Source organism: Nicotiana tabacum, chromosome 13, assembly GCF_000715075.1.
Source record: "Nicotiana tabacum cultivar K326 chromosome 13, ASM71507v2, whole genome shotgun sequence".
In the NCBI taxonomy this organism is placed as follows: domain Eukaryota; kingdom Viridiplantae; phylum Streptophyta; class Magnoliopsida; order Solanales; family Solanaceae; genus Nicotiana; species Nicotiana tabacum.
In genome coordinates, this window is record NC_134092.1 from 48,059,404 (window position 1) to 48,084,945 (window position 25,542).

Consider the following 25,542-nt stretch of genomic DNA (forward strand, 5'->3'; position numbering starts at 1 on the left):
AGACATGAGTTTTTTAGGAGAATAAGATTTCAGATTTCTCTGAACATTTAGAAAATTTACCTCATCATCATCGTCATCTTCATCATCATCAGACTCAGCCATCAAGGAAAAGATTGAGTCATACTCAGTTGCTTCTCTTTCCACTGCCATCATTGAACTATCACCATGATCATTTTCTTCTTCAGATTCGCTGGAGGAGTCTCCCCATGCAGCAAGAGCTTGCTTTACAATATTGTCAGCGACATTCTTTCTCTTGAAGCGTTTATCAGGAACCGGATTCCTCTTGGCTACTTTGTCAAAGTTATTTTTGTACTGATCTTGATTTAAGAGAGGGCACTCCTTGATGAAGTGTCCTAGCTTGCCACATTTATGGCAGAGGTCATAATATTTTGGCTTGCTAGAATTTCCCCTTTTTGGAATGCCTCCATTCCTGCGAACCATCTTCTGGAATCTTCTTGTCAAGTAAGCCATATCGCCATCCTCACCACTTGAATCATTGATGTCTGTCTTGAGCACCAGGTTCTTCTCCCTTTTGGGTTCTCTTCTTTCATTGTCCTTCTTCTACTTAATTTCATATGTTTTCAGATTGCCAACAAGTTCATCTATGGTTAGTGTCTGCAAGTCCTTCGCCTCTGTAATGGCGTTCACTTTGCTTTCCCAAGAACTGGGCAGAACAATGAGGATTTTCCTGACAAGTTTGTTTCTTGGAATAGTTTCACCAAGAGAGTGAAGCTCATTAATGATGGAGGTGAAGCGAGTGTGCATATCTTGGATGGGTTCATCATCTTTCATCCTGAAAAGCTCGTATTCAGTTGTGAGCATGTCGATCTTGTATTGCTTAACATGTGTTGTTCCTTCGTGAGCTGTCTGAAGAGCCTCCCAGATTTCTTTTGCTGGTTGGCATTCCAATATCCTATTATATTCATCATAACCAATGCCACAAATAAGAATTTTCTTTGCACGAAAGTTCTTTTCTATGGCCTTTCGATCAACATCATTGAATTCCTTCCTCGTCTTGGGAATGGCTACAGCTGGGTTGCCAAGATTCTTGGTGGGAAAAAAAGGTCAGTCACATATGACATCCCATAGCTTAGAATCTTCAGCCATGATGAAGTCGTGCATCCTAGTTTTCCACCATCAGTAATACTGTCCATTGAACCTAGGTGGTCTGTAAGTAGACTGGCCTTCTTCGAAGTTTGGAGGAGCAGCCATGAGGATCCTTTCTAGGTGTTAACCTGATAGAAAGAACCTACTCTGATACCAATTGATAGAATATAAGGGTCCACCAAACTTTATAGAGAACCAGGTTCTCTATCAGTTCCACTAGAACACACACACACACACTTCAGTAAATAGATAACAGGAGGAATTTTACGTGGAAAATTCCAGGCTCAACTGGATTAAAAACCACGACCTACCCTTGTAGGATTTCAACTTCACTACTGAGAAACTTTTAGATTACAAACTATGCAACCTAGGAATTAACCTCTTAATCCCTCACTAACTAGTAATACTCTATTACAAGCCACTTTGTAATAACTCTATTACAAAGACTTTACAACTCGACTAACTCTAGCCACGACTCAAACACAAGGGTTTAAGGTTTACAAGGAGTTTCCTATAGAATGCTTTTGAAAAAGCTAAGTAGGAAATACAATTTTAGAACTATTACAAAGTTACAACTCAACAAAGGACATACAATGAGTTGCTGTGGGGAACTAGTCCGTTGTAGTGTTGTTCTTTGTTCTTAATGCACCTGAGAACTGATTGCTTGATGATCAAAATCACCGTGTGAGAGCCTTCTTGATTTCTCTAAGTGAACAAGTGATTTTTTTTACCTTCCTTGATGTTAATAATGCATTTGTGACATCGCTAGGATGATGTAAGCAAGGTAGGTTAAAAGACACTCCCCATAAAGTTGACTGTTGTACTGTTTCTGCACTGTAGCGTGTGCAGGCATCAACTTTACATCATCCTAGTGATGTCACAAATGCATTATTAACATCAAGGAAGGTAAAAAAATATGCTACATCATCTTGTAACGTGTGCAGGCAGCAACTTTACAGCTAGGGCAGTTGACTTGTACTGTTTCCTTGGGAAACGATAATTATCTGTTCCCTCTGTTGTTCCTCTTACTCTGAAGAGTTGAAGCATATTCCAAGCTGGAACCTTTCGATCTTAAAGTCTTGAGGATATGTAACCGGTTCCTTATCTGGTTCTTGGCAGTAAGTTTGTTAGATCATCAAAACATAAAGCAAGGTAGTTGTAACCTATCAATGTTACTTCGTATACATGCGCTATCTAGGGTAACGATTTAGAAGATGATGAAATCGAATATGTGCTGTTGAAAAAATTCGGAGAGACCCTTTCGAAGGGAGCAATGATTTGGTATCACAACCTGCCACCAAATTCCATCGACTCATTTGCCATGTTAGCAGATTCTTTCGTAATGGCACATACCTACGCCATAAAGGTCGCAACGAGGAAATCAGATCTTTTCAAAGTAAGACAACGAGATAATGAAATGTTGAGGGAGTTTGTATCCCGATTTCAAAGGGAACGCATGGAGTTGCCACCGGTCACAGATGATTGGGCCGTTCAAGCTTTCACCCAAGGGTTGAACGAGCGGAGTTCGATAGCATCACGACAGTTGAAACAAAATTTGATCGAGTATCCAACTGTAACTTGGGCATATGTGCACAATTGATATCAATCGAATCGAAGATCAGGGTCGAGGACGGCCAATTAGGAACCCCTTCCAGTTCAGTACATACAAACAGGTCGGCAGTTAAAAACCATAGGGATGTCGATAGGGAGCCAAGATCGAACAGAGACCGATATCAACCATATACCGCAGAATCAAAGGAACAATGGTTCAGGACACAATTCCGCCCGTAGCGATCGAAGAAGTGATCGAGGACATAATTCTCGGGGAATTATGAGCAAAAGTGGTTTTGACAAGTATGCCGATCCCACAGAGGCACCTCGGTTATCGGAATATAACTTTAGCATCAATGCATCGGGAATTGTATTAGCAATCGGAAGGATCAAAGATACTAGGTGGCCCAGACCCATACAAACCGATCCTTCCCAAAGAAACCCAAATTTGATGTGCAAGTATCATGGCACGCATGGTCACAAGACCGAGGATTGTAGGCAATTAAGAGAGGAGGTAGCCCGTCTATTTGATGAGGGCCATCTTCGAGAGTTCCTCAGCGATCGAGCCAAGAATCATTTCAGAGAAAGGGACACCAATAGGAAAAATGAATAGGAGAAACCCCAACATATCATTCATATGATCGTCGATGGGGTCAACACCCCATAGAGACCCATATTCAAACGCACTAAGGTATTAATCACTAGGGAAAATTGAACCCGAGATTATGTGCCCGAAGGCAATTTATCATTCAATGACGAAGAAGCAGAAGGAATTTCTCATCCCCACAATGACGCTCTGGTAATTTCTATCTTGTTAAATAAAGTTCTAGCTAAGCGTGTTTTAGTGGATCCAGGTAGCTCGGCGAATATCATTCGATCGAGGGTCATGGAGAAGCTCGGCCTACAAAATCAAATCGTGCCCGCAGCTCAGGTCTTAAACGGCTTCAATATGGCCAGTGAAACAACTAAAGGGGAGATTATTCTACCGGTGAACGTGGATGGAACCATTCAAGATACCAAGTTCCACGTAATCGAGGGTGACATGAGGTACAATGCCCTACTCGGAAGGCCTTGGATCCATAATATGAGGGCAGACCCTTCGACTCTCCACCAAATGATAAAAATTCCCGATGTCGGCCGGTGTAAAAACAGTATACAGGGAGCAGCATCCTGCAAAGGAAATGTTTGCGGTCGATGAGGTAATGCCGGTATCGACACTATCAACCTCGAAAAGGTCGAGCATCAAAAATAAACAGGGAAGTCAAATAGCAATCATAGCCACCAGCCTCGACCGAATCAGGAAAGTAGGAGATAGAAGAAGAAGAAGAAGAAAAAGAAGAAGAAGAAGAAGAAGAAGAAGAAGAAGAAGAGGATTTTCTAACCACTCGAACTTTTATTGTTCCCGAAGATTCTGACACCACCAAATCAACGGTCGAAGAGCTGGAACAGGTTATACTGATCGAGTGCCTACCCGAGCGAAAGGTATACTTGGGAACGGGATTAACCCCCGAACTCAGGAAAAAGCTTATTCAATTTCTTATTGATAACATAGATTATTTTACTTGGTCCCATTTAGATATGACAGGGATCCCACCGGAGATAACGACGCATCGGCTAAGCCTGGACCCTAGGTTCAAATTGGCGAAGCAAAAGAGAAGACCCCAGTCCGAGGTAAAGCACACGTTCATAAAGGACAAGGTAACTAAACCTCTCAAAATAGGGTCCATTCGGGAGGTGAAATATCCCGAATGGTTAGCCAATGTAGTTATAGTCCCTAAAACAAACTTAGAATGTGTGTAGAGTATAAGGATTTAAACAAGGCGTGCCCCAATGATTCTTTTCCACTGCCTAACATAGATCGTATGATCGATGCCACGGCCGGCCACGAGATCCTTACTTCTCTCGATGCTTATTGCGGGTACAATCAAATCCAAATAAACCCGGAAGATCGAGAAAAGACTTCATTTATCACCAAGTATGGAACATATTGTTATAATGTAATTCACGTCGGGATAAAAAATGCAGGAGCTACTTACCAATGCCTAGTAAATAAAATATTCGAAGAACAAATAGGTAAATCAATGGAAGTTTATATTGATGACATGCTAGTTAAGTCCCTGCGCGCAGAGGACCATTTGGCTCATTTGCAGGAAACGTTCGAGATTTTAAGGAAATACAACATGAATCTCAACCCCGAGAAATGTGCTTTCGGGGTCGGTTCGGGCAAGTTCCTTGGCTTCATGATATCGAATCGGGGTATCGAGATCAACCCCGATAAAATCAAGGTCATCGAAGACATCACCATCGTGAAAATTGTAAAAGCCATGCAGAGGCTGACTGGACGGATAGCTGCCTTAGGCCAATTCATTTCGAGGTCATCGGATCGAAGTCATAGATTTTTCTCTCTGCTCAAAAAGAAGAACGATTTCGCCTGGACCCCGTAATGCCAACAGGCATTAGAGGAATTGAAGTGGTACCTATCGAGCCCGCCACTACTTCACACTCCAAAGGCAGATGATAAACTTTGCTTGTACTTAGTATCCAGAAATCACAGTAAGTGGTGTCCTAGTTCGGGAAGAGCAAGGTACTCAATTTTCCGTTTATTATGTAAGTCGAACCTTAGGAGAAGCAGAAACTAGATATCCACATTTGGAGAAATTGGCACTTGCACTGATAAGCGCCTCTAGAAAGTTAAGACCATACTTTCAATGTCACCCCATATGCATATTAACCATTTACCCACTTCATAATATTTTGAATAAACCCGAACTATCGGGCCGATTGGCCAAATGGGCCGTCGAACTCAGTGGGTACGATATCGAATATCAACCCCGGACGGCCATCAAGTCTCAAATTTTAGCGGACTTCGTGGCCGATTTCACGCCAACCCTCGTACCCGAAGTCAAAAAGGAACTCTTGTTAAAATTGGGTACATCATCGGGGGTATGGACCCTTTTCACAGACGGTGCTTCGAATGTGAAGAGGTCCGGTCTAGGCATCGTTTTGAAGATGCCCACAGGTAGCACTATTAGGCAATCTATCAAAACTTCTAGGTTGACTAACAATGAGGCCGAGTACGAGGCCATGATTGCAGGTCTCGAGCTAGCTAAAAGCTTAGGAGCAGAAGTCATTGAAGCCAAGTGTGACTCTTTACTGGTGGTGAACCAAGTAAACAAAACCATTGAAGTTCGAGAGGATAGAATGCAAAGGTATTTGGAAAAGCTGCAGGTAACCTAGCACCGTTTCAAGGAATGGACTTTACAGCATGTACCTCGAGAACAAAACAGTGAGGCCGATGCACTTGCAAGTTTAGGGTCATCGGTCGAGGAAGATAAGATCAGCTAGGGGACAACTCTCGAGATCCGTAATCGGGGAAGGTCACAACGAGATAAACTCTACAAGCTTAACCTGGGATTAGAGGAATAAATATATTGAATACTTGAAGAACGAAAAGCTCCCATCGGACCCTAAAAAGTCGAGGGCCCTACGAACCAGAGTTGCTCGATTCACATTGGCTGAATATGGAACATTATACAGAAGGACATTTGATGGACCACTGGCAGTATACTTAGGACCAGGAGACACCGATTATGTTCTATGAGAGGTCCATGAAAGCACTTGTGGGAACCACTCCGGCGCCGAATCACTGATTCACAAAATCATTAGAGGAGGATACTACTGGAATAGCATGGAAAAAGACACTAAGGAGTTTGTTCAAAAATCTGATAAATGTCAAAGGTTTGCACCGATGATCCATCAGCCCGGAGAACAACTTCATTCAGTCCTATCCCCATGGCCATTCATGAAATGGGGGATGGATATCGTCGGCCCTCTTCCATCAGCCCCAAGTAAAGCCAAGTTCACTTTATTTATGACTGACTATTTCTCTAAATGGGTTAAAGAAAGTGAGAGAGAAAGAGGTTGTAGACTTCATCTGGGATCATATCGTATGTCGATTTAGGATACCTGCCAAAATAGTATGTGACAATGGAAAACAATTTATCGGTAGTAAAGTGACGAAATTCCTCGAAGACCACAAAATAAAAAGGATATTATCAACGATGTATCACCCTAGCGGGAATGGATAGGCCTAGTCGACGAACAAGACTATTATTCAAAACCTAAAGAAAAGGTTGAACGGTGCTAAGGGGAAATGGAGAGAAATTCTACCCGAAGTCCTTTGGGAATATCGAACAATATCAAAGTCCAGTACGGGGGCAACCTGTTTTTCATTAGTATATAGTTTCGAAGCCTTGATTTCAGTCGAAGTCAGGGAACCCAGTGCCAGGTTTCGACATACAACAGAAGAGTCAAATCATGAGGCTATGAACACTTGCCTCGAATTATTGGATGAAAAACGATAAGCCGCACTCGTTCGAATGGCTGCACAAAAGCAACGAATCGAAAGATACTACAATAGGAGAACCAGCCTTCGCCACTTCAGAGTTGGGGACTTAGTCCTAAGGAAAGTCACCATCAACACTCGAGATTCTAATGAAGGAAAGTGCGGCCCAAATTGGGAAGGACCCTACCAAGTCCTCGACATCATCGGAAAGGGATCTTATAAGCTCGGCAAGATGAACGGCGAACAACTGCCAAATAATTGGAACATATCGCTTCTTAAACGGTATTATTGTTACGGTATGACTTTATTCCCTTTTTTCATTTATATATTCGACACTAACTCATTGCAGATGATCGATCGAAGATATCGAGACCTCGGGTTTTAAAGCACGCGTTGCACTCTTTTTCTCTTTGATCGGTGTTTGTCCCAAGTGGGTTTTTCCGGCGAGGTTTTTAATGAGGAAACAATTATGTGCTACCTGAGGACCATTTAACATTATCCAAGGCTTCTTTAAATCAACCTTGAATACTGGGGGCATCACCCTCGGATGTTATACTTTCGAGGAAAATACTTCGTGTCAAAGGGACTTATCGCGCCCCTTTTCTCGCGAAATCGGGTTTCGACATGTGACAACTCTTTTAAGGAAGTATTAAAAGAGGAGAGTCGCCACCTAACAGTTTAAGGTGTGTTAGGGCACCTATTTGCATATGACTCGGGTTAAACTAGTTTGCATCACCAAAGATCGTGTAAGGACTCAAAATTACCTCGAAGAGAAGGTGTTAGGCACTCTTCGAGGTCCACAACTGTGGGTCCCGGCCGAACTTGAATTATATGAATTAGTCAGATAAACGAAGACAGAGAAAAACAAGAAATTTGGGAAATTTATTAAAATACTTTGAGTAAATACGAACACTTGATTCAAAGATAAACAAGAATAAGATGGGGGGGGTCCTAAGTTTTTTAGCCTAAAGGATCACCCCATGCAACATAAATAATACTTCGTAACTCCCTCAAGATGGGGTGTTACTCGTATTATTCAGTGGGCATAGACTATCATCTCTTGCTACCCGATTACTATCTTTAAGTTATTACCTAAAGCGCACTAGTTGATTCTAAATCGTACCTTATGCGTGCACTACCCGTCCCATACCTATGGTCCAGGAGGCATTTGGACCTCTATTTTGGGTGGTTCTAGACTTGACTAAGGTTACTCAGCAAATGTTAAAACTAGGTGACAGTTCAAAATAGATAGGACTGTAATTAAATATAATTAAAGGCTCAAGTTAGCCTCCGCGATTAGACAACAAAGGCACGCAGACAGATTTTTATGTAGGGTATTAGGAAGCTTCAGAATTGAGGGAGATTGAAGTCGTTAAACCCTATAGACATGACTTCTAGATGATCTGATTCAGATATGCAGAATATTTTAGACCTATGATTTCTAAATTACTAGTTGTGAATACATGTTGCTGCTAAGTCGTTTATTACAGCATTTGAAAAGCGAGCAGTGATGTCTTATAGGCATGATTTCTAGAGATTGATGATTGGAACTGATTTATACCTTTAGCTCTTATAGGCATGTTGTCTAGATGAACGAAGCAAATTAATTAGTTAAAATCCTATAGGCATGGTATCTAATGAACATGGTGCGGATTAAAGAATAGTTGTTAGCAATTATTTCCTATAGGCATGCTATCTAGCAACACATAGCAGTAGATATGGGAATAAATAGAGCACTCATGCTTTGACAGTACACCGGTTATGTGAGTGTGTGATTGCCCTAATAACATGATCTCTAATAGGGCATAAAGAGATTTAAATATAACAGGACGGAAAGCAAATGTATCACATAAATCCTACGAGCATGCTTTCTACCCTTTTTATGCAAGTATTAAGAGATGACCATTTCCCAATTTTACTATTACCCCAATTATTATTACAAAATTATTACAGACCCAATAATAAATAAATTACAAAGTGGTACAAGTAATAATAGTAGGCCCAAGACAGGCCCAAAGAGATACCCAGCATTGCCAGGCCTTCAACTAAGCTCTTTCTCCACCTTTTAGCATACACGGATCTCAACATAGCCCAGAAACCATAGGAGAACTCAAACCAAACCAAACAGCCATGGTTTGATCATAGGATCCAGAAACCAATCACTCACACAAATCAATTTGCACATTGAATAGACAGAAAAAGGGATAGAACTGAGTAGTAAAGAAAGTGACCAAAGAACCTCAGGTCCTAGTGTGTCAGAGTTCACAAGGGTCTCAAAATAGACCCCGAGTAGTGCTCACACTAGGGAGGTTAATAGAGAAAGCTTTAGTGGCCTTGGCTTTCAGCCGACCAAGAATTATAGTCTTAGAATAGGGTAAATAACCAATGAGAATAAAAAATAGTGATCAACTGGTAGAATTTGAAGATGTGCATTTGCATTTTTAGAAACAGGCATTGCAGAGGTGATCACACAATGAAAATATCAGCAAAGAGGGTAAACAAACTTAAAAGACAGGTTGATATCACAAGTCCACACTTAGCATATTGGGGCAGAGGATATTTGTGGGAAGCAATGGGGAATTATGACTTCTGGGATTGCAAACTAGTAAGCAAAGGTGCATTAGGCCAGTAAGAAAATAATAGAACATTAATCTAACAGGTTCAAACCTAAGGGTAAAATTATGCTGCACACCAGAAGTTAAATAGACCAACTCATAGCAACAAGGCAAAACAGAGTCAAATGTCATGAGGGAAACTCAAGTTGGGAAGCTATTCTAAAAGGTTCCAACTAGTTGCTAGGGAGTGCAGAGTTAGGCAGGGTAAGGATATACTAAGTGATAAAATGATCATAGGAGCAAATCATAGCTAGAATGAGGGTTTTAACATGGATTGGTGCATATTACATATACAAATCAATCACTATAGAAATCCAGGACAAGGTAGGAAACAAACTGATGTCATATAACCAATGTAGACACTCAAAGTACCAATATATTAAGCTAAACAACTTCAAACAATCCAAATTGTTCCAGTTAAACATAAACACATTTCAGAACTGGCAGTTTAGGCATAAGCAGATGCTAGAGAGATTCATATCACAAACAGATTCGATACTAGCAGGGTTGCACATAGAGATAGTCTAGAAACACATTGGGTTATGAAATTTCAAAAATGTGAATATGCAAATCATGAACACAAGAGAATGAATATTGCAAAGGCTAAAGAACTCACCAGTTACTAATTGACAAGTAGACAAAACAAGCAAGAACAGACTCCACAACATTTTGAACGTAAACACAGCAGTATAATCCAGGACCTTAGATGCGTCAAGTTCCCAAGGGCTTCGAGGAACCCAGGGAAATACTTGCACCTAAGGAAGGTCAAAAAATAGGAATTCCGGTGGCATTGGCTTTTAGCCAGCCAAGAGCCAGAGTAGAACAAGAGAATAAAAGAACAATAGAGTGAAGATCTTTAGATTTTTAGTGAGAATTTTGTGATTCGAAGTCTGTCCAAAAAGGAATGGGGGAGGGGTTTATATAGTAGTGAAAAATCGAGCAATAATCAAGGAAATAGAGTAAATTAAGCAACAAACAAGGAAAATAAACATGCAAATCAATCTGAAAATCAATTTAATAGAGAAATTTGTAAACCCTAATTTTTAGGAAAAGTGTAAATCAACAGAATTTAAACAAAAAATCGGACTCACATAGTAGCATAGAACGTATATAGACAGAATAGCGTTCAAAATCAGAGATTTGAACCATTTTGGTTCGATTTCGGAAGAGATTTGCTTGCCATGTTTAGGCAAGCACTTAGGTAATACCATAAGAGAACAACCAGTACCAAAAGGGGGTCACATATGGCAAGAAATGGTAGTCGAATCCAATATTTAGTGGGATTAGGAGAAGGATTTAGGGGGCGGCAGTTTAGGATTCTTCAGAGAGAGAAGGGGAGGTTGAGAGAGTGTGAGCGCGGTGGGTTAGGGGATAATAGGTTAGGGTTTGGGGGTTGGGTTAATTAAAAGGGAAGGGTGAATAAGGGTCGTTGATCTCTCACTGTGAGGGCGGTGGATTAGGGGATAATAGGTTAGGGTTTGGGGATTGGGTTAATTAAAAGGGAAGGGTGAATAAGGGTCATTACTCTTGAGAGATAAACGGCCAAGATTAAAAGTTGGAACGGGCGGGTCATGAAGATGGGGCACCGACCGGGTTTTGGTTTAGTGTGTCATTTGGTTTGGGCTGGGGTATTTGAGCTAGATGTTTGAGGGTTTTGGGCCATTTATTTGGTCCGAAATTGGTTTAAAACGGGCTGTTGTTTAAATACCCAATATTTATCAAAATAATAATTTATAAAAGTAATTAATAAATAACAAAAAATATTATTTGTGCACTAAAATGATGGGAAATAATAACTTAACATTAATATATAAAGTTATTTTGGCACAAGTAATGTAATTATACATGAATATAGGCTATTATTGCAAAAACGTGCAATTAGCCGAAAAATGCAAATGCAATTATAGAAAAATAAAGTAGAATATTATAAAATATACATGTTGGTGTAAATAATAAGTTTGGATGATTAAACCATCATAAAAATAATTTGAAGGGTAATTATTGGATATTTATGTAATAAAATGCAGTAAGAAATTAATTTAGAGCTTCTAAAAATTATGAAAAATTATAAAAATTGCTTGTATGGGTTTGTAAACTAAATGATGATGCAAATATGCTATTTTGAAAGTATATATATATTATTTTAAAATATGAAGGAAAAATTGGGTATCAACAGCTGCCCTTCTTTACCCGGGAATGATGAAAGAATTGTCGGGTAAAGAAATGAAGACCGATTTTGACCGAATGGGATGATTTGAAAAATAGAGGTCGAACTCTGGTTTCTGAGTTGCCTACATATCCCTGGTATTACGGGAATCAGGCCGCGTGTAGTTCTGGATCCAGCGGTGAACTGAGCCGATGGAGCTGTTGTAGGAATGGTCATATGCTTCGAAAAGTGTTCCTTTATGTAGGATAATATCAGATGAGTTTATATGAGGTTGTTAATGGATGTATCTCAGAACGGTTATGGATGAGCATTTGAACAGTTATCAAGTGGAAGCGGGTAACGAACGGTGGTTGGCTGCATTTGAGGTAATTTCAGGATGTGAGCACCAAACGAAAACCGGAGCGAAGATTGCTCCCGTTTAAAAGAACGGTTACCTTCTGGATTACCTACAAAACTTAAATGCAATGCATGCAAGTATATATGGGATTATTACGAGAATTTAAACATGATGGAAATTCTCTTTGGACCATGAAAGTTGTCTTTAGATGACGAAGATGATGTCCTTAGACCATGATGTCTTGGGCTATGAATCGCGTGATAAGGGATTCGCAGGCCATGAAATGATGTTCTCGGGCCTTGAAAATAGTGCCTCTGAACTATGACGCCTTTGAATAATGATTTATTGAGAGATCCTCAGGCCATGGCATGGTGTCTTCCGGCTATGAGGATGATGCCTTCGGACTATGACGCCTTTGGACAAAATGGCGATGTTTCAGCCCATGAGATGCAAAGACATGATGCTGGGTCATATGCGAAGCGAAACAAGACAGAGCTTAGCCCCGAGAAAGTAGAAAGTAGTGCTAGATTTCAAGTAGCATAGCATTTGGTATTATGCAAGGAAAGGCAAAGCTTAGCCTTATGTAATTAGGGAAGCAATGCTTAGCCTCGTGCAAGAAAGGGAGACAGGTCTTAGTCTCATGCAAGGAAAGGCAGAACTTAGCCTTATGCAATCAGGGAGGCAATGCTTAGCCTCGTACAAGAAAGGGAGACAAGGCTTAGTCTCATGCAAGGAAAGGCAGAGCTTAGCCTCATGCAATTACAGAGGAAATGCTTAGCCTCATACAAGAAAAGGAGGCAATGCTTAGTCTCATGTAAAGAAAGGCAGTGCTTAGCCTTATGCAATTAGGGAGGCAATGCTTAGCCTTATGCAATTAGGGAGGCAATGCTTAGCCTCATGCAAAGAATAGGAGGCAAGTGGAAAAGTATTTTGTAGATGAAGATATTTGTGCTAGATAATCTAAAGGTAGTGTCTTGATGTATCTGCGAGTATCGTTATCTTATTGTACCTGCATTCAAAGAAAAATTGTGAGTTCTGTGGGGGAAGGTTGGTTCGCGTTTTTGTCTTCTGCTTTGCCTGTGCTCCTGTCTTTAGATCATATTTGAGTTACCATTTAGGGAGGCAATGCTTAGCCTCATGCAAGAAAAGGAGACAGGGCTTAGTCTCATGCAATGGAAGGCAATGCTTAGCCTTATGCAATTAGGGAGGTAATGCTTAGCCTCATGCAAGAAATGGAGACAGGGTTTAGTCTCATGCAAAGAAAGGCAATGCTTAGCCTTATACAAAAGAAAAGACAATGAGTGATAGCAGAGTATTTCTTAGCTGGAAACGCATTTGCGTTTAGCAATCTTGTCGTTACAAAGATAACGATTTTGATATGTGTGCTTATTCCTTGTTCCTGTATCCAAAGAAAAAATGTGAGTTTTGCGGGGAAGGTTGGTTCGTGCTTTCACCTTCTTGCTTTGCTCTTGCTCTTAATTCGAGATCCTGTTTGAGTTATCCTGAGTAGCATCTGGCTATTTATAAAATAAAGTTTTTGAGAAAACATGTGTGTATTTGATGAATGTAGTCAATAGTAGTATGCAATATTAAGTAAGTTAGATGAACCAATGACTGTGACACTTTTAGAGACATTGCGACTTCCTTGCATTTAGAATTTTGAGGGTCCTCCTCAAAATTCTGCTCCAGTTCAATAAGCGATTCTTTGACCGTTCTGCACGTGACGAAGTTGGCTGGGCTTGCTACGAAGTTGGCTGGACTGGCTCTGCCCCAGTTTCTAACCATGGTAAAAATGAAGATTTTATTGAGTTGTGACCGAACCCACAGGGCTGCCTACGTATCCCCTCTTAAACGGGAATCAGGTCAAGCGTAGTTTAGTTACATCATATGAAGAAATGCAAATAATCTAAACATAGTATCTCTTGACTTCGTCTGAGTTGATAGGTTTTGGCCAAATTTCTCGGTCCATCTCTGCGAGTATGAGCGCTCCTCCTGTTAGTACTCTGTGAACTATGTAGGGCCCTTGCCAATTGGGTAAATTTCCCTTTGTCTTCATCTTGATGCGGGAAGATCTGCTTCAGCACCAGCTGCCCCGGTGTGAATTGTCTAGGCCTGACCCTTTTGTTGAAAGCTCTGGACATTCTGTTCTGGTAAAGTTGACCGTGACATACTGCATTCATTCTTTTTCCGTTAATGAGAGCCAGTTGCTCATAACGACTTTGTATCCATTCTGCATCTCTGAGTTTAGCCTCTTGTATGATTCTCAAAGAAGGAATTTCTACTTCGGCGGGAATGACGGCTTCGGTACTGTAGACCAGCAAATAAGGAGTTGCCCCAGTTGATGTGCGAACCGTGGTATGATATCCAAGTAGGGCAAATGGTAACTTCTCGTACCATTGTTTGTGATTATCTACCATCTTCCTTAATATCTTCTTGATGTTCTTATTGGCGGCTTCCACAGCTCCATTCATTTGTGGCCTGTATGCTGTGGAATTCTTATGCTTGATCTTGAAGGTTTCACACATAGATTTCATTAAGTCACTGTTAAGGTTGGCGGCATTGTCGGTGATGATGGATTCTGGCACCCCGAATCGACAGAAAATACGATCCCTAACGAAATCTGCGACGACCTTTTTAGTTACAGCCTTGTAAGATGCGGCTTCAACCCATTTTGTGAAATAGTCTATGGCCACTAGGATGAACCTGTGCCCATTTGAAGCGGCGGGTTCGATTGGACCGATGACATCCATTCCCCAAGCGGATAAAGGCCAAGGTGCACTTGTTGCATTGAGTTCATTGGGTGGCACTCGTATCATATCTGCATGTACTTGGCATTGATGACACTTTTGGACATACCTGATGTAGTCTGTTTCCATAGTCATCCAGAAATATCCTGCTCTTAATATCTTCTTAGCTAAAACAAAGCCATTCATGTGTGGTCTGCAAGTTCCGGCATGTATCTCTTCGAGCAATTTGGATGCTTCCTTGGCGTCGACACACCATAATAATCCTAGATCTGGAGTCCTTCTGTACAGAATTCCACCACTTTGGAAGAAATGGTTGGACAGTCTTCGGAGTGTGTGTTTCTGAGTATGATTTGCGTGCTCCGGGTACTCTCCTTTTGCCAAGTATTCTTTGATGTCATGAAACCACGGATTCCCATCAGTTTCTTCTTCAACATGAGCACAATAAGCTGGCTGATTATGGATCCCTACTGGAATAGGATCGATGAAATTCTTGTCTGGGTGTTGTATCATGGAAGATAGAGTGGCCAACGCATCTGCGAACTCATTCTGGATTCTTGGAACATGTTTGAATTCTATTTTTGTAAACCTCTTCATCAACTCTTGTACGTAGTACAAATATGGCAATATTTTGGTATTCTTTATAGCCCATTCTCCTAAAACCTGATGTACCAAAAGGTCTGAATCTCCAATTACTAGCAATTCCTGAATGTTCATGTCAATGGCCAACCTGAGCCCCAAGATGCAAGCCTCGTATTCTGTCATATTATTGGTACATGAAAATCTAAGTTTTGCGGATATCGGATAGTGTTGACCCATCTCTGATACCAAAATTGCTCCAATACCTACTCCTTTGAAGTTCGCAGCTCCATCGAAAAACACTCTCCAACCGTCATAGGTTTCGGTGATATCTTCTCCTATGAATGATACCTCTTCATCGGGAAAATACATTTTTAGTGCTTTGTATTCTCCGCCCAAAGGATTTTCTGCCAGATGATCTGCCAACACTTGTCCCTTGACCGTTTTCTAAATTACATAGATGATGTCGAACTCACTCAGTAGTATCTCCCACATTGCCAATTTTCCCATAGGCATGGGTTTTTGGAAGATGTATTTTAACGGATCCATTCTTGATATGAGATATATGGTGTAGGCACAGAAGTAGTGCCTCAACTTCTGAGTTATCCATGTTAAAGCGCAGCAGGTGTGCTCCAGCAAAGAGTATCGTGCTTCGTAGGGCGTGAACTTTTTACTTAGATAGTATATGGCTTTTTCCTTTCTTCTTGTCTCGTCGTGTTGTCCCAAGACACAGCCAAAAGCCCCATCCAGTACAGATAAATAGAGTAGCATAGGTCTCCTAGGTTCTGGGGGGACCAAAACAGGTGGTTTGGATAAATATTTCTTGATCTTGTCAAAGGATTTCTGGCATTCTTCGGTCCAACTCGTTGAAGTAGCTTTCTTTAACATTTTGAAAATTGGTTCACAAATCACAGTTTATTGTGCTATGAAATGGCTGATGTAATTGAGACGCCCCAAGAAACTCATCACATCTTTCTTGTTCTTTGGAGATGGAAAATCTTGGATAGCCTTGACCTTTGACGGGTCTAGCTCAATTCCTCGACGGTTGATGATGAACCCTAGCAGCTTTCCAGCGGGGACCCCGAAGGCATACTTTGCGGGGTTCAGTTTTAGGTTGTACCTTCGAAGTCGAGCAAAGAATTTCTCAAATCTGCTATATGATCTGTGCTTCTTTTGGATTTGATGATGATGTCATCCACGTACACTCTATCTCCTTGTGTATCATGTCGTGGAAAATGGTTGTCATGGCCCTTATATAAGTTGCTCCAGCATTTTTTAGGCCAAACGGCATTATTTTGTAGCAATACACTGCCCATGGTGTAATAAAGGTTGTCTTTTCGGCATCCTCTTCATCCATCCATATCTGATGATATCCCGCGAAGCAATCCATAAAGGATTGGAGTTCATGCTTGGCACAGTTGTTGATCAGTATGTGTATATTGGGCAACGGGAAATCATCTTTGGGACTTGCTCTGTTTAAGTCCCGATAGTCGACACACACTCTGACCTTCCCATCTTTCTTTGGAACTAGCACAATGTTAGCCAACCAGGTCGGATATTCAACCACTCTGAGAACCTTGGCTTTGATCTGCTTGGTGACTTCCTCCTTTATTTTCAAACTCATATCTGGCTTGAATTTTCTGAGCTTCTGCTTTACAGGCGGACCCATAGGGTTGGTAGATAGTTTATGAGCCACTATAGACGTGCTCAAACCAGTCATATCATCATAGGACCATGCAAAGATATCCTCATACTCCTTCAAGAACCGGACGTACTCTGCCTTCTCTAGTGGTGATAGGTGAATGCTTACACATGTTTCCTTGACTGTTTCGGAATCTCCCAAATTAACTGTTTGGGTCTCATCGAAATTGGACTTAGGCTTGTTTTCAAAGTTTTCCACTTCTCTGACGATTTCCTCGAGTATTATATCCTCCTCCAGATCCTATGAATCATTATCCTTATGTTGTGTTGTCTCATTACATGTCACAGTAGTAAGTTTATCGAGATAAGTAATAATAATGTTGTAGAGAAAAATGTAAAGAATAATAATAAATACTAAAAATAACAATGCATTAGATAAATCTTGAAAACGTCAAACAAGTACGGCTCGATGACCTGAGCAATTATTTCAAACAAAACATGCTTATAACAAAATACTGAAAATGTCTTAAATGCTCATAAAATTGCTTTTAAAATAAATGATGCTAATTGCCAGGCTACCCAGGAACTCGACGGGCCCTTGATGGTGCAGCAGTCTAGTTCTTGAGAATAGCTCCCTTCTCCATGGTCTGAATAATGAGGCCTTCCTCCTCCTCCTCCTCAACTATCGCACTACAATCCATGTCTTCATTATCCAGAAACAGATTCCTTATACCAGCTAGAACTTCATCTTCTTCGGACTCCCATATCATGTCAGCTTGATGAAATAACTGGCTCAAATATGATACTGGTTGCTCTAGAGGGTAATAAGGACCATGCCATGGTGGCGACCAATTCTGATACTCGTGCCAGGTATATTCATACCCAAGCCCAAAAGTTGTGCCGTGACGCTTTAGCTGTATCGGTTTGGTGATCCCCTGGAGATTCTTACCGAGACTTTGCTAGGTTCATACCCTGTCCATGCCAATATGCCTTCTATCTTACTACTCCACCATTTGTCCTTTTCAATTACGTTGACGCGCTCGATGCGATGGTATGTTTCTCCCCCCAACTTCCTGCTATTCTCAATGACCGGAACAGTTTGATTGGTGTAAATGGAATTACTCCCGTCCCCATAGATGATCACTTCCTGATGGTTCCATTCAAACTTCACGACCTGATGTAGAGTAGAAGCTACGGCTCCAGCAGCGTGTATCCAAGGTCGTCCCAATAATAGGTTGTAGGTAGCAGATATGTCCAACACTTGAAACTCAACATCAAACCGGGTTGGGCCCATCTGTAGGCTGAGGTTGGTCTCCCCAATTGTGGCCCTTTGAGACCCATCAAATGCTTTTACATTCATACTTCCTGCTCGTATCTCGTGCAGACCTTTACCCAACCTTTTCAAAGTAGTTAGTGGACAGATATTGAGACTCGAACCCCCATCTATTAGGACTCTGGCAATGAACTTGTCTTTAAACTGCACTGTGATATGCAGTGCCCTGTTGTGACTTAATCCTTCTGGTGGTAGCTCATCTTCATGAAAAGTTATCTTGTGGCTTTCCAACACTTGCCCTACCATGTTGGCCATCTCACCACTGGTGATGTTGTTGGGTACATAGGCATCGTTCAACACCTTCATCAGGGCATTCCTATATGCCTCGGAGCTTTACAGCAGTGATAAAATGGATATTTGAGCAGGGGTTTTGTTTAGATGATCAACCACAGAATATTCCCTTGCTTGCACCTTTCTCCAAAGGTCATCCGGGCCAGTCTCAATGATAGGTGATTTAGATGCAGTTTCTTTGCTCGTTCCTCCTAAATGCTTGGGTGTATAAACCCTACCAGTTCTGTTCATGCCTTGCGCTGCACCTGTTTCTTCCATTTTTGCTTTTCCTTTCCTTCTTGCTTCCGCAACATAATCCCATGGTATAGCATTAGACTTATAAGATGACGTTGGGGCTACAATCACGGTGAAGGGCGTTGTTACTTCAACCTCAAACGGAGTTGGTGTAGCTACCTCAACTTCAATTGGTGCCTGAGTCTGTACCATGATAGGTGTGAGAGTGATTGGAGATGTTTCAGAATTATCCCCTTCCCGAATGAGTCCAATTGACCCCTCTGAGTCCCATTCTTCATCGGTCTCAATCACGTTTACTCCTCCCCCCTCGTGATCTAGGAGAGGATTGTTACGGATATTGGGTGCAGCCTCTTTTGCCTGTACGGCTATGGTCAATTAATGTCTGAATCTTATCCTTCAAAGTACGACACTCATCAATAGTATGACCTTTCATGCCTGAGTGATAGGCACATGTCTTGTTTGGATTAATCCACTGGGAAGAGTTTTCCATAGCAACAGCGGGAATGAGAGTGATATAACCGGCAACCTTCAATCTCTCGTACAATTAGTCTATAGGTTCAGCAATTAGGGTGTATTATCTGGGTGGTCTGCGGTCGAAATTTGGTCTAGGTTTTTGGTAGCTATGGCGGGCTGGTGGTGAGTGGTAGTATGCAGGTTGGGTGTTATAGGTATGGTAAGTGGTGGCAAGTTGTTGGTATCTGGGAGGTGAAGGCCGATATGTGGGTAGAGGTGTTTGGTCTGTGAGAGGAGACTTCGGACCTTGGGCTACCATTACTGCACCTACTTCTTTCTTCTTGGAGATACCTCCTGACTGCAGGGCCTTATTTGTGTCTTCGAGTGCTTCAAAATTTGTCACGATTCCGCTTTTGATCCCTTCTTCTATTCTCTCTCCCAACTTGATGATATCAAAAATTTATGATTTTCAATAACCATCAATCTTTCGTAGTATTGCGGATCCTAAGCTCTGACGAAGAACTTATTCATTTGTTCTTCTTCCAGTACTGGCCTTACTTTTGCAGCTTCAGACCTCCACCGAGTAGCATACTTGTAGAAAGTTTCTATTGGCTTCTTCTTGAGATTTTGAATGTAGAAAATGTCTAGTGCATTTTCTGAGTTAAACCTGAACCAATCCATGAAATCTGATGCCATGCTCACCTAATTAACCCATTTCTTTGGGTTCTGACTAATGTACCAAGATAGGGTGTCTCCGGTGAGGCTTCTCATGAACAGCTTCATGGGGATTCTTTCATCCCTGCCAACTCCTACAAGCTTGTCATAATATGTTCTCAAATGCATCTTCGGATCACCAGTTCCGTCGAACATTTCGAACTTAGGAGGTTTGTAACCCTCTGGCAGTTCTACATCCGGCTGAATACACAAATCTTCATAATTCAAACCCTCAATGCCTTTGCCCCGTTCGACACTTTGGACCCTGCCAGTAAGTTTCTTGAGTTCCTCTGCCATATTCTTGACGAACAGGTCCTTCTCGGCGGATTCAGGTATGTATAGGGTTTGTTGTGGGGTATGGGGTAAGGTTTTCACATATATGGGATTGCTTTGGTGGATTCTAGGAATCTGGGCGTAATGGTGGTCATCGGTTGAGTTTTGCGGGTCAGGAGTACGCTTTGGTGCATTCTGAGGGGTGTGGTATGTGGTTGTTTGTGGGTATTGAGTTGGGTGGTGATGGTGCTGTTGGGGAGTAGATATCGGTGGAGGGTTGTGGTTCTGAGATAGTGTGGCGTATTGATGTGGTGCAGGAGGATTCGGTGGTGGGTTTTGATTCTGCGTGTTTTGGGGAGGTGTCGGGTTTTGGGTTTTGTGTTTTCTTGGTTGATGTCAGGGACGTTTAGGGTGAGGGAAAGGTTTTCCAAGTTCCGGACCTGCTCAAGTTCCCCTTGTAGTTCCAATATTTTTTGTTCCAGACATAGGACCAATTCGTTCTGTGTTGGAGTATTCCGACCGTCCGAGGTTTCAACGTTTTCTGGATTGTCCTTTCTAATACTGCTTAAATCGTTGATTTTTTCTTTCCCTTTGCTTTTGCCTTTAGGATCACTTAGTGGAGGAGGAGGTGGAGGACCTCTAGATCTAGTATGATATATAGATGATGCTAGTATACACAAACCAACCTTTGGGGAATGGGAATAAACAAAGAAAAGAAAAACAAAAAGGTAACCAAGTCAGTAAGGGATATTGAAAGAATGCTTGCAATATTGAACATGTGTTACAAAATCAGTAAATAAATTCACGTCCTAATTTGGGGGACCTCGTTGTTCCCTAGGTAGGCCTAAGCGACACATAGACTTGGAGAAAATTGATGCCAATAATTATGTCATTTCATTAATGCGAAAATGGATCAAATTCTTACTAAAACAACAATAATAAGAAAGTCATTAATGGCATTTGCCCTATTACATTCGAAATCTAAAACTAAGCTAAAAAGCAGTAAAGAACATCATTTCCTAATCTATTTGGCCCCGGAGGGACCTTCTCCATGCTTGGCCTTCTTGGATCCATCAATCAAGTTCCCCAAGTCGCTCATGTCCAATAGTAGGTAAGCCCTTGCTAGGTGCCCTCCCTCACTGCTTTCCGTATTCTGACAATCTGAGAGCCTCTTCCTCATCTTCCCCTCAAGTTCCATTAACCCTTGCTCCAAATATTCCAATCTTTCTGTTGATTTAGTGGCAATTTCTTTCCATTAATTGATGGCTTCCATATCCACTTTGTGCTGTTCCAAATGTCTAGCTTCAGACTCGAAAAACCTCTTGCGCAACATCCTATACTTGACTTGTGCTTCAGCAGCGTCATCTATAACCCTATTTTTCAGATTAATCCCTGGCTTGACATCTCCCGCTATATCATCTACCAACCATGATGGGTAGAAGTATACATGGCCGACATGGTATCAAGAGAGGGCTTAACAGTAGCAGGTATTCACAACTGGTAATTTAGAAATCATAGGTCTAAAATAGCCTGCATATCTGAATTAGATCATCTAGAATCCATGTCTATAGGGCTTAACGACTTCAATCTTCCTCAATTCTGAAACTGCCTAATACCCTACATAGAAATCTGTCTGCGTGCCTTTGTTGTCTAATCGCGGAGGCTAACTTGAGCCTTTAATTGTATTTAATTGCAGTCCTATCTGTTTTGAATTGTCGCCTAGTTTTAACATTTTCTGAGAAGCCTAAGTCAAGTCTAGAACCACCCAAAATAGAGGTCCAAATGCCTCCTGGACCATAGGTATGGGACGGGTGGTGCACGCATAAGGCACGATTTAGAATCAACTAGTGCGCTTTAGGTAATAACTTAAAGATAGTAATCGGGTAGAAGGAGATGATAGTCTGTGCCCGCTGAATAATACGAGTAATACCCCATCTCGAGGGAGTTACGAAGTATTATTTATGTTGCACGGGGTGATCCTTTAGGCTAAAAAACTTAGTACCCCCCTATCTTCTCTTTTCTTGTTTATCTTTGAATTAAGTGTTCGTATTTACTCAAAGTCTTTTAATAAATTTCCCAAATTTCTTGTTTTTCTCTGTCTTCATTTATCTGACTAATTCATATAATTCAAGTTTGGCCGGGACCCGCAGTTGTGGACATCGAAGAGTGCCTAACACCTTCTCTTCGAGGTAATTTCGAGCCCTTACCCGATCTTTAGTGATACAAACTAGTTTAACCCGAGTCATATGCAAATAGGTGCCCTAACGCACATTAAACTATTAGGTGGCGACTCTCCTCTTTTAATACTTCCTTAAAAGAGTTGTCACATGTCGAAACCCGATTTTGTGAGAAAAGGGGCGCGACAGCATGGTAACTCTACTGGGGAAATATACTTAGGCTCTTACCATAATGAACTTGGCTTATGTGGATTAGTTTTCTCTGTTATAAACACACATTCCTATTCCATATTTATTTGTTAGATTTGCTATAACACGCATATCCCTTTTCCGGTCACCTTTACTTGTCTAAAATCGTTATAACATGTACGACCCTTCCCTTCTCCATCTTTATGTGCTTAAATTTGTTATAACATGCACATCCCTTTCCATATCCGCCCTTAGTTTCTCTAACTACTATTTATTATCTATATCATGTCTCTCCTACCCTTACTCCCTTTCTCACTTGATTATATTCCCTATGTTCCACGAACTAACTTCTTCTTTTGTCTTTCTTTTTATGTCCTTTATGTTTTATCTTAATACTGCGTTTATTGCTTTCACATATTTATCATGTAAATACTTGGCAATGTGTTATTATCTTTGCATAAAGCATGTTCCACATCATATTCCACTCATGCCCAACTAATACCATAACGGCACTTGATGAGTGTCCGCGCTCTTCCCAAAATTACCCTTTTAATTTGGAAAGGCTTATTTGCAGTAAAACTAGTCGATCAGTGGTGCAGTCGACGGTTCCGTGCCTTTCCCTCTTAAGTTATCCACTTGAGGGTACCGGTCTAGACCCTTCTAGAAACCTCACTCCAATATCAACTGTGCATGCATCATATCAAACCTAGTATGGGTTAGAATGTTGTCCACGTGATAATCCACTAAGATAAGCCTTGTCCAAAGTCCGACGAGATTTCCATAATCTCAATGGACACCATCACATTATGTGCATTACTTGGAGAAAACATGCCGATATGTTGATCATTAATGTGTAAATAGTCAGACCCGGAGGGGGTAAGGGCTAACTCTATTTGTTTTGCAGAAAATGAGGCACGAAGTTCCCAGGTTCGGCATGGTTCAAAACATCCCACCTTTGCTGCTTGATTGGTGGAACAACCTCTCACCTAGTGACAAGAATCATGTGAAAAGGGTCCTCAGAAATTTACCTTCCTTATTGGACATTCGGCCAAATAACGCATTGATTGAGGCCGCCACTATGTTTTGGGATGAGAAAAGAGTTGTCTTCCGCTTTGGTGATGTAGAAATGACTCCTCTCTTAGAGGAAATAGGAGAATTCGCTAGGCTATCATGGGATAGTCTAGGTTTATTAGTACCAGAGAGAGAAGGGGAGGTTGAGAGAGTGTGAGGGTGGCGGGTTAGGGGATAATAGGTTAGGGTTTGGGGGTTGGGTTAATTAAAAAGGAAGGGTGAATAAGAGTCGTTGATCTTGAGAGATCAATGGCCAAGATTAAAAGTTGGAACGGGCGGGTCATGGAGATGGGGCACCGACCGAGTTTTGGATTAGTGGGTCATTTGGTTTGGGCTGGGGTATTTGGGCTTGATGTTTGAGGGTTTTGGGCCATTTATTTGGTCTGAAATTGGTTTTAAAATGGGTTGTTGTTTAAATACCCAATATTTATCAAACAAAATAATTTATAAAAGTAATTAATAAATAATAAAAAATATTATTTGTGCACTAAAATGATGGAAAATAATAACTTAACATTAATATAAAAAGTTATTTTGGCACAAGTAACGTAATTATACATGAATATAGGCTATTATTGCAAAAACGTGCAATTAGCCTAAAAATACAAATGCAATTATAGAAAAATGAAGTAGAATATTATAAAACATACATGTTGGTGTAAATAATAAGTTTGGATGATTAAATCATCATAAAAATAATTTTAAGGGTAATTATTGGATATTTATGTAATAAAATGCAGCAAGAAATTAATTTAAATCTTCTAAAAATTATGAAAAATTGCTTGTATGAGTTTGTAAACTAAATGATGATGCAAATATGCTATTTTTGAAAGTATATATACATTTTTTAAAAATATGAGAAAAATATTAGGTATCAACATGACTCGATAGAGAAACTTTATAATGGGCCAAACGGTCGAATGAACCGTGTTCGTATAGATTAGTCGAGCCCCGATGGCAAAACATGTACGCATGTATAAATTATAAAAAGAAGTATTCTTTTTATATCAAACATCTTGTGTCTCAAAGAAAATTTGCTACTATACAAGCTCCATACTAATGATTTTGGGAGAAATGGCTCAAGGGCCAAGTGCAAATATACCTCGTACACTCGGGGAATGCTGTCGACGATCGACATATTCGAGTAATCTAAACTAAAATTTATAAGACCACAAAGAGGCACCCCTCGATCTACAGGCCAAGGCCATCATTCTCAGGGACTAACACTTCGAACAAGTTCGAAGTATTATTGGGAAATAAGCCCAAGAAGCATACCCAAAGGCTACAGCCAAATTAAAGGGGTTCGGAGACGTCCGAATTCCGCAATAAAAATAGGCCTTCGAATTCTTTGAAAAACCGTTCAAAAAAGGCTACCCTCGGCATGTAATCAAAAAGGCTTCGATAAAATCAGCCCTCGAAAAACCTTAAGAGGTATCAAATTATCTTAACATAAATGTGCTAATGCACGAAAAGCAAAGGGGTTTCAATCGACATCGAACCCTCAAAAAACTAAATGGGTAAAGAATACGTGTTAAGGCATAAAGAAATTTTTATTTTACTAAGACTTCTAGGCTGAAAAGGGGAAACAATAGCCATCTTTTAGAGGCCATATCGGCCTAATCTAAAGAGCCTAACGGCCAATACACTTAGAGTTCAAGATTTTGTTCTCACTCAATTCGGACCTAAGGGTTCCATTATTCCGGGCTCAAATAAAATATAGC

At 40.9% G+C, this 25,542-nt stretch overlaps 1 protein-coding gene across 1 annotated transcript; it reads right to left on the reverse strand.

Annotated features, from left to right (window-relative positions):
* Window positions 1-561: 561 nt before the first annotated feature.
* On the reverse strand, window positions 562-21,582 carry LOC142168113 (uncharacterized). The gene is made up of 2 exons (XM_075228773.1): window positions 21,429-21,582; window positions 562-1,031 (listed from the first exon to the last, which is right to left on the reverse strand). The coding sequence occupies exons 1-2, from the start codon at window positions 21,580-21,582 to the stop codon at window positions 562-564; spliced, it is 624 nt and encodes a 207-aa protein (XP_075084874.1).
* Between the last annotated feature and the right edge of the window lie 3,960 nt (window positions 21,583-25,542).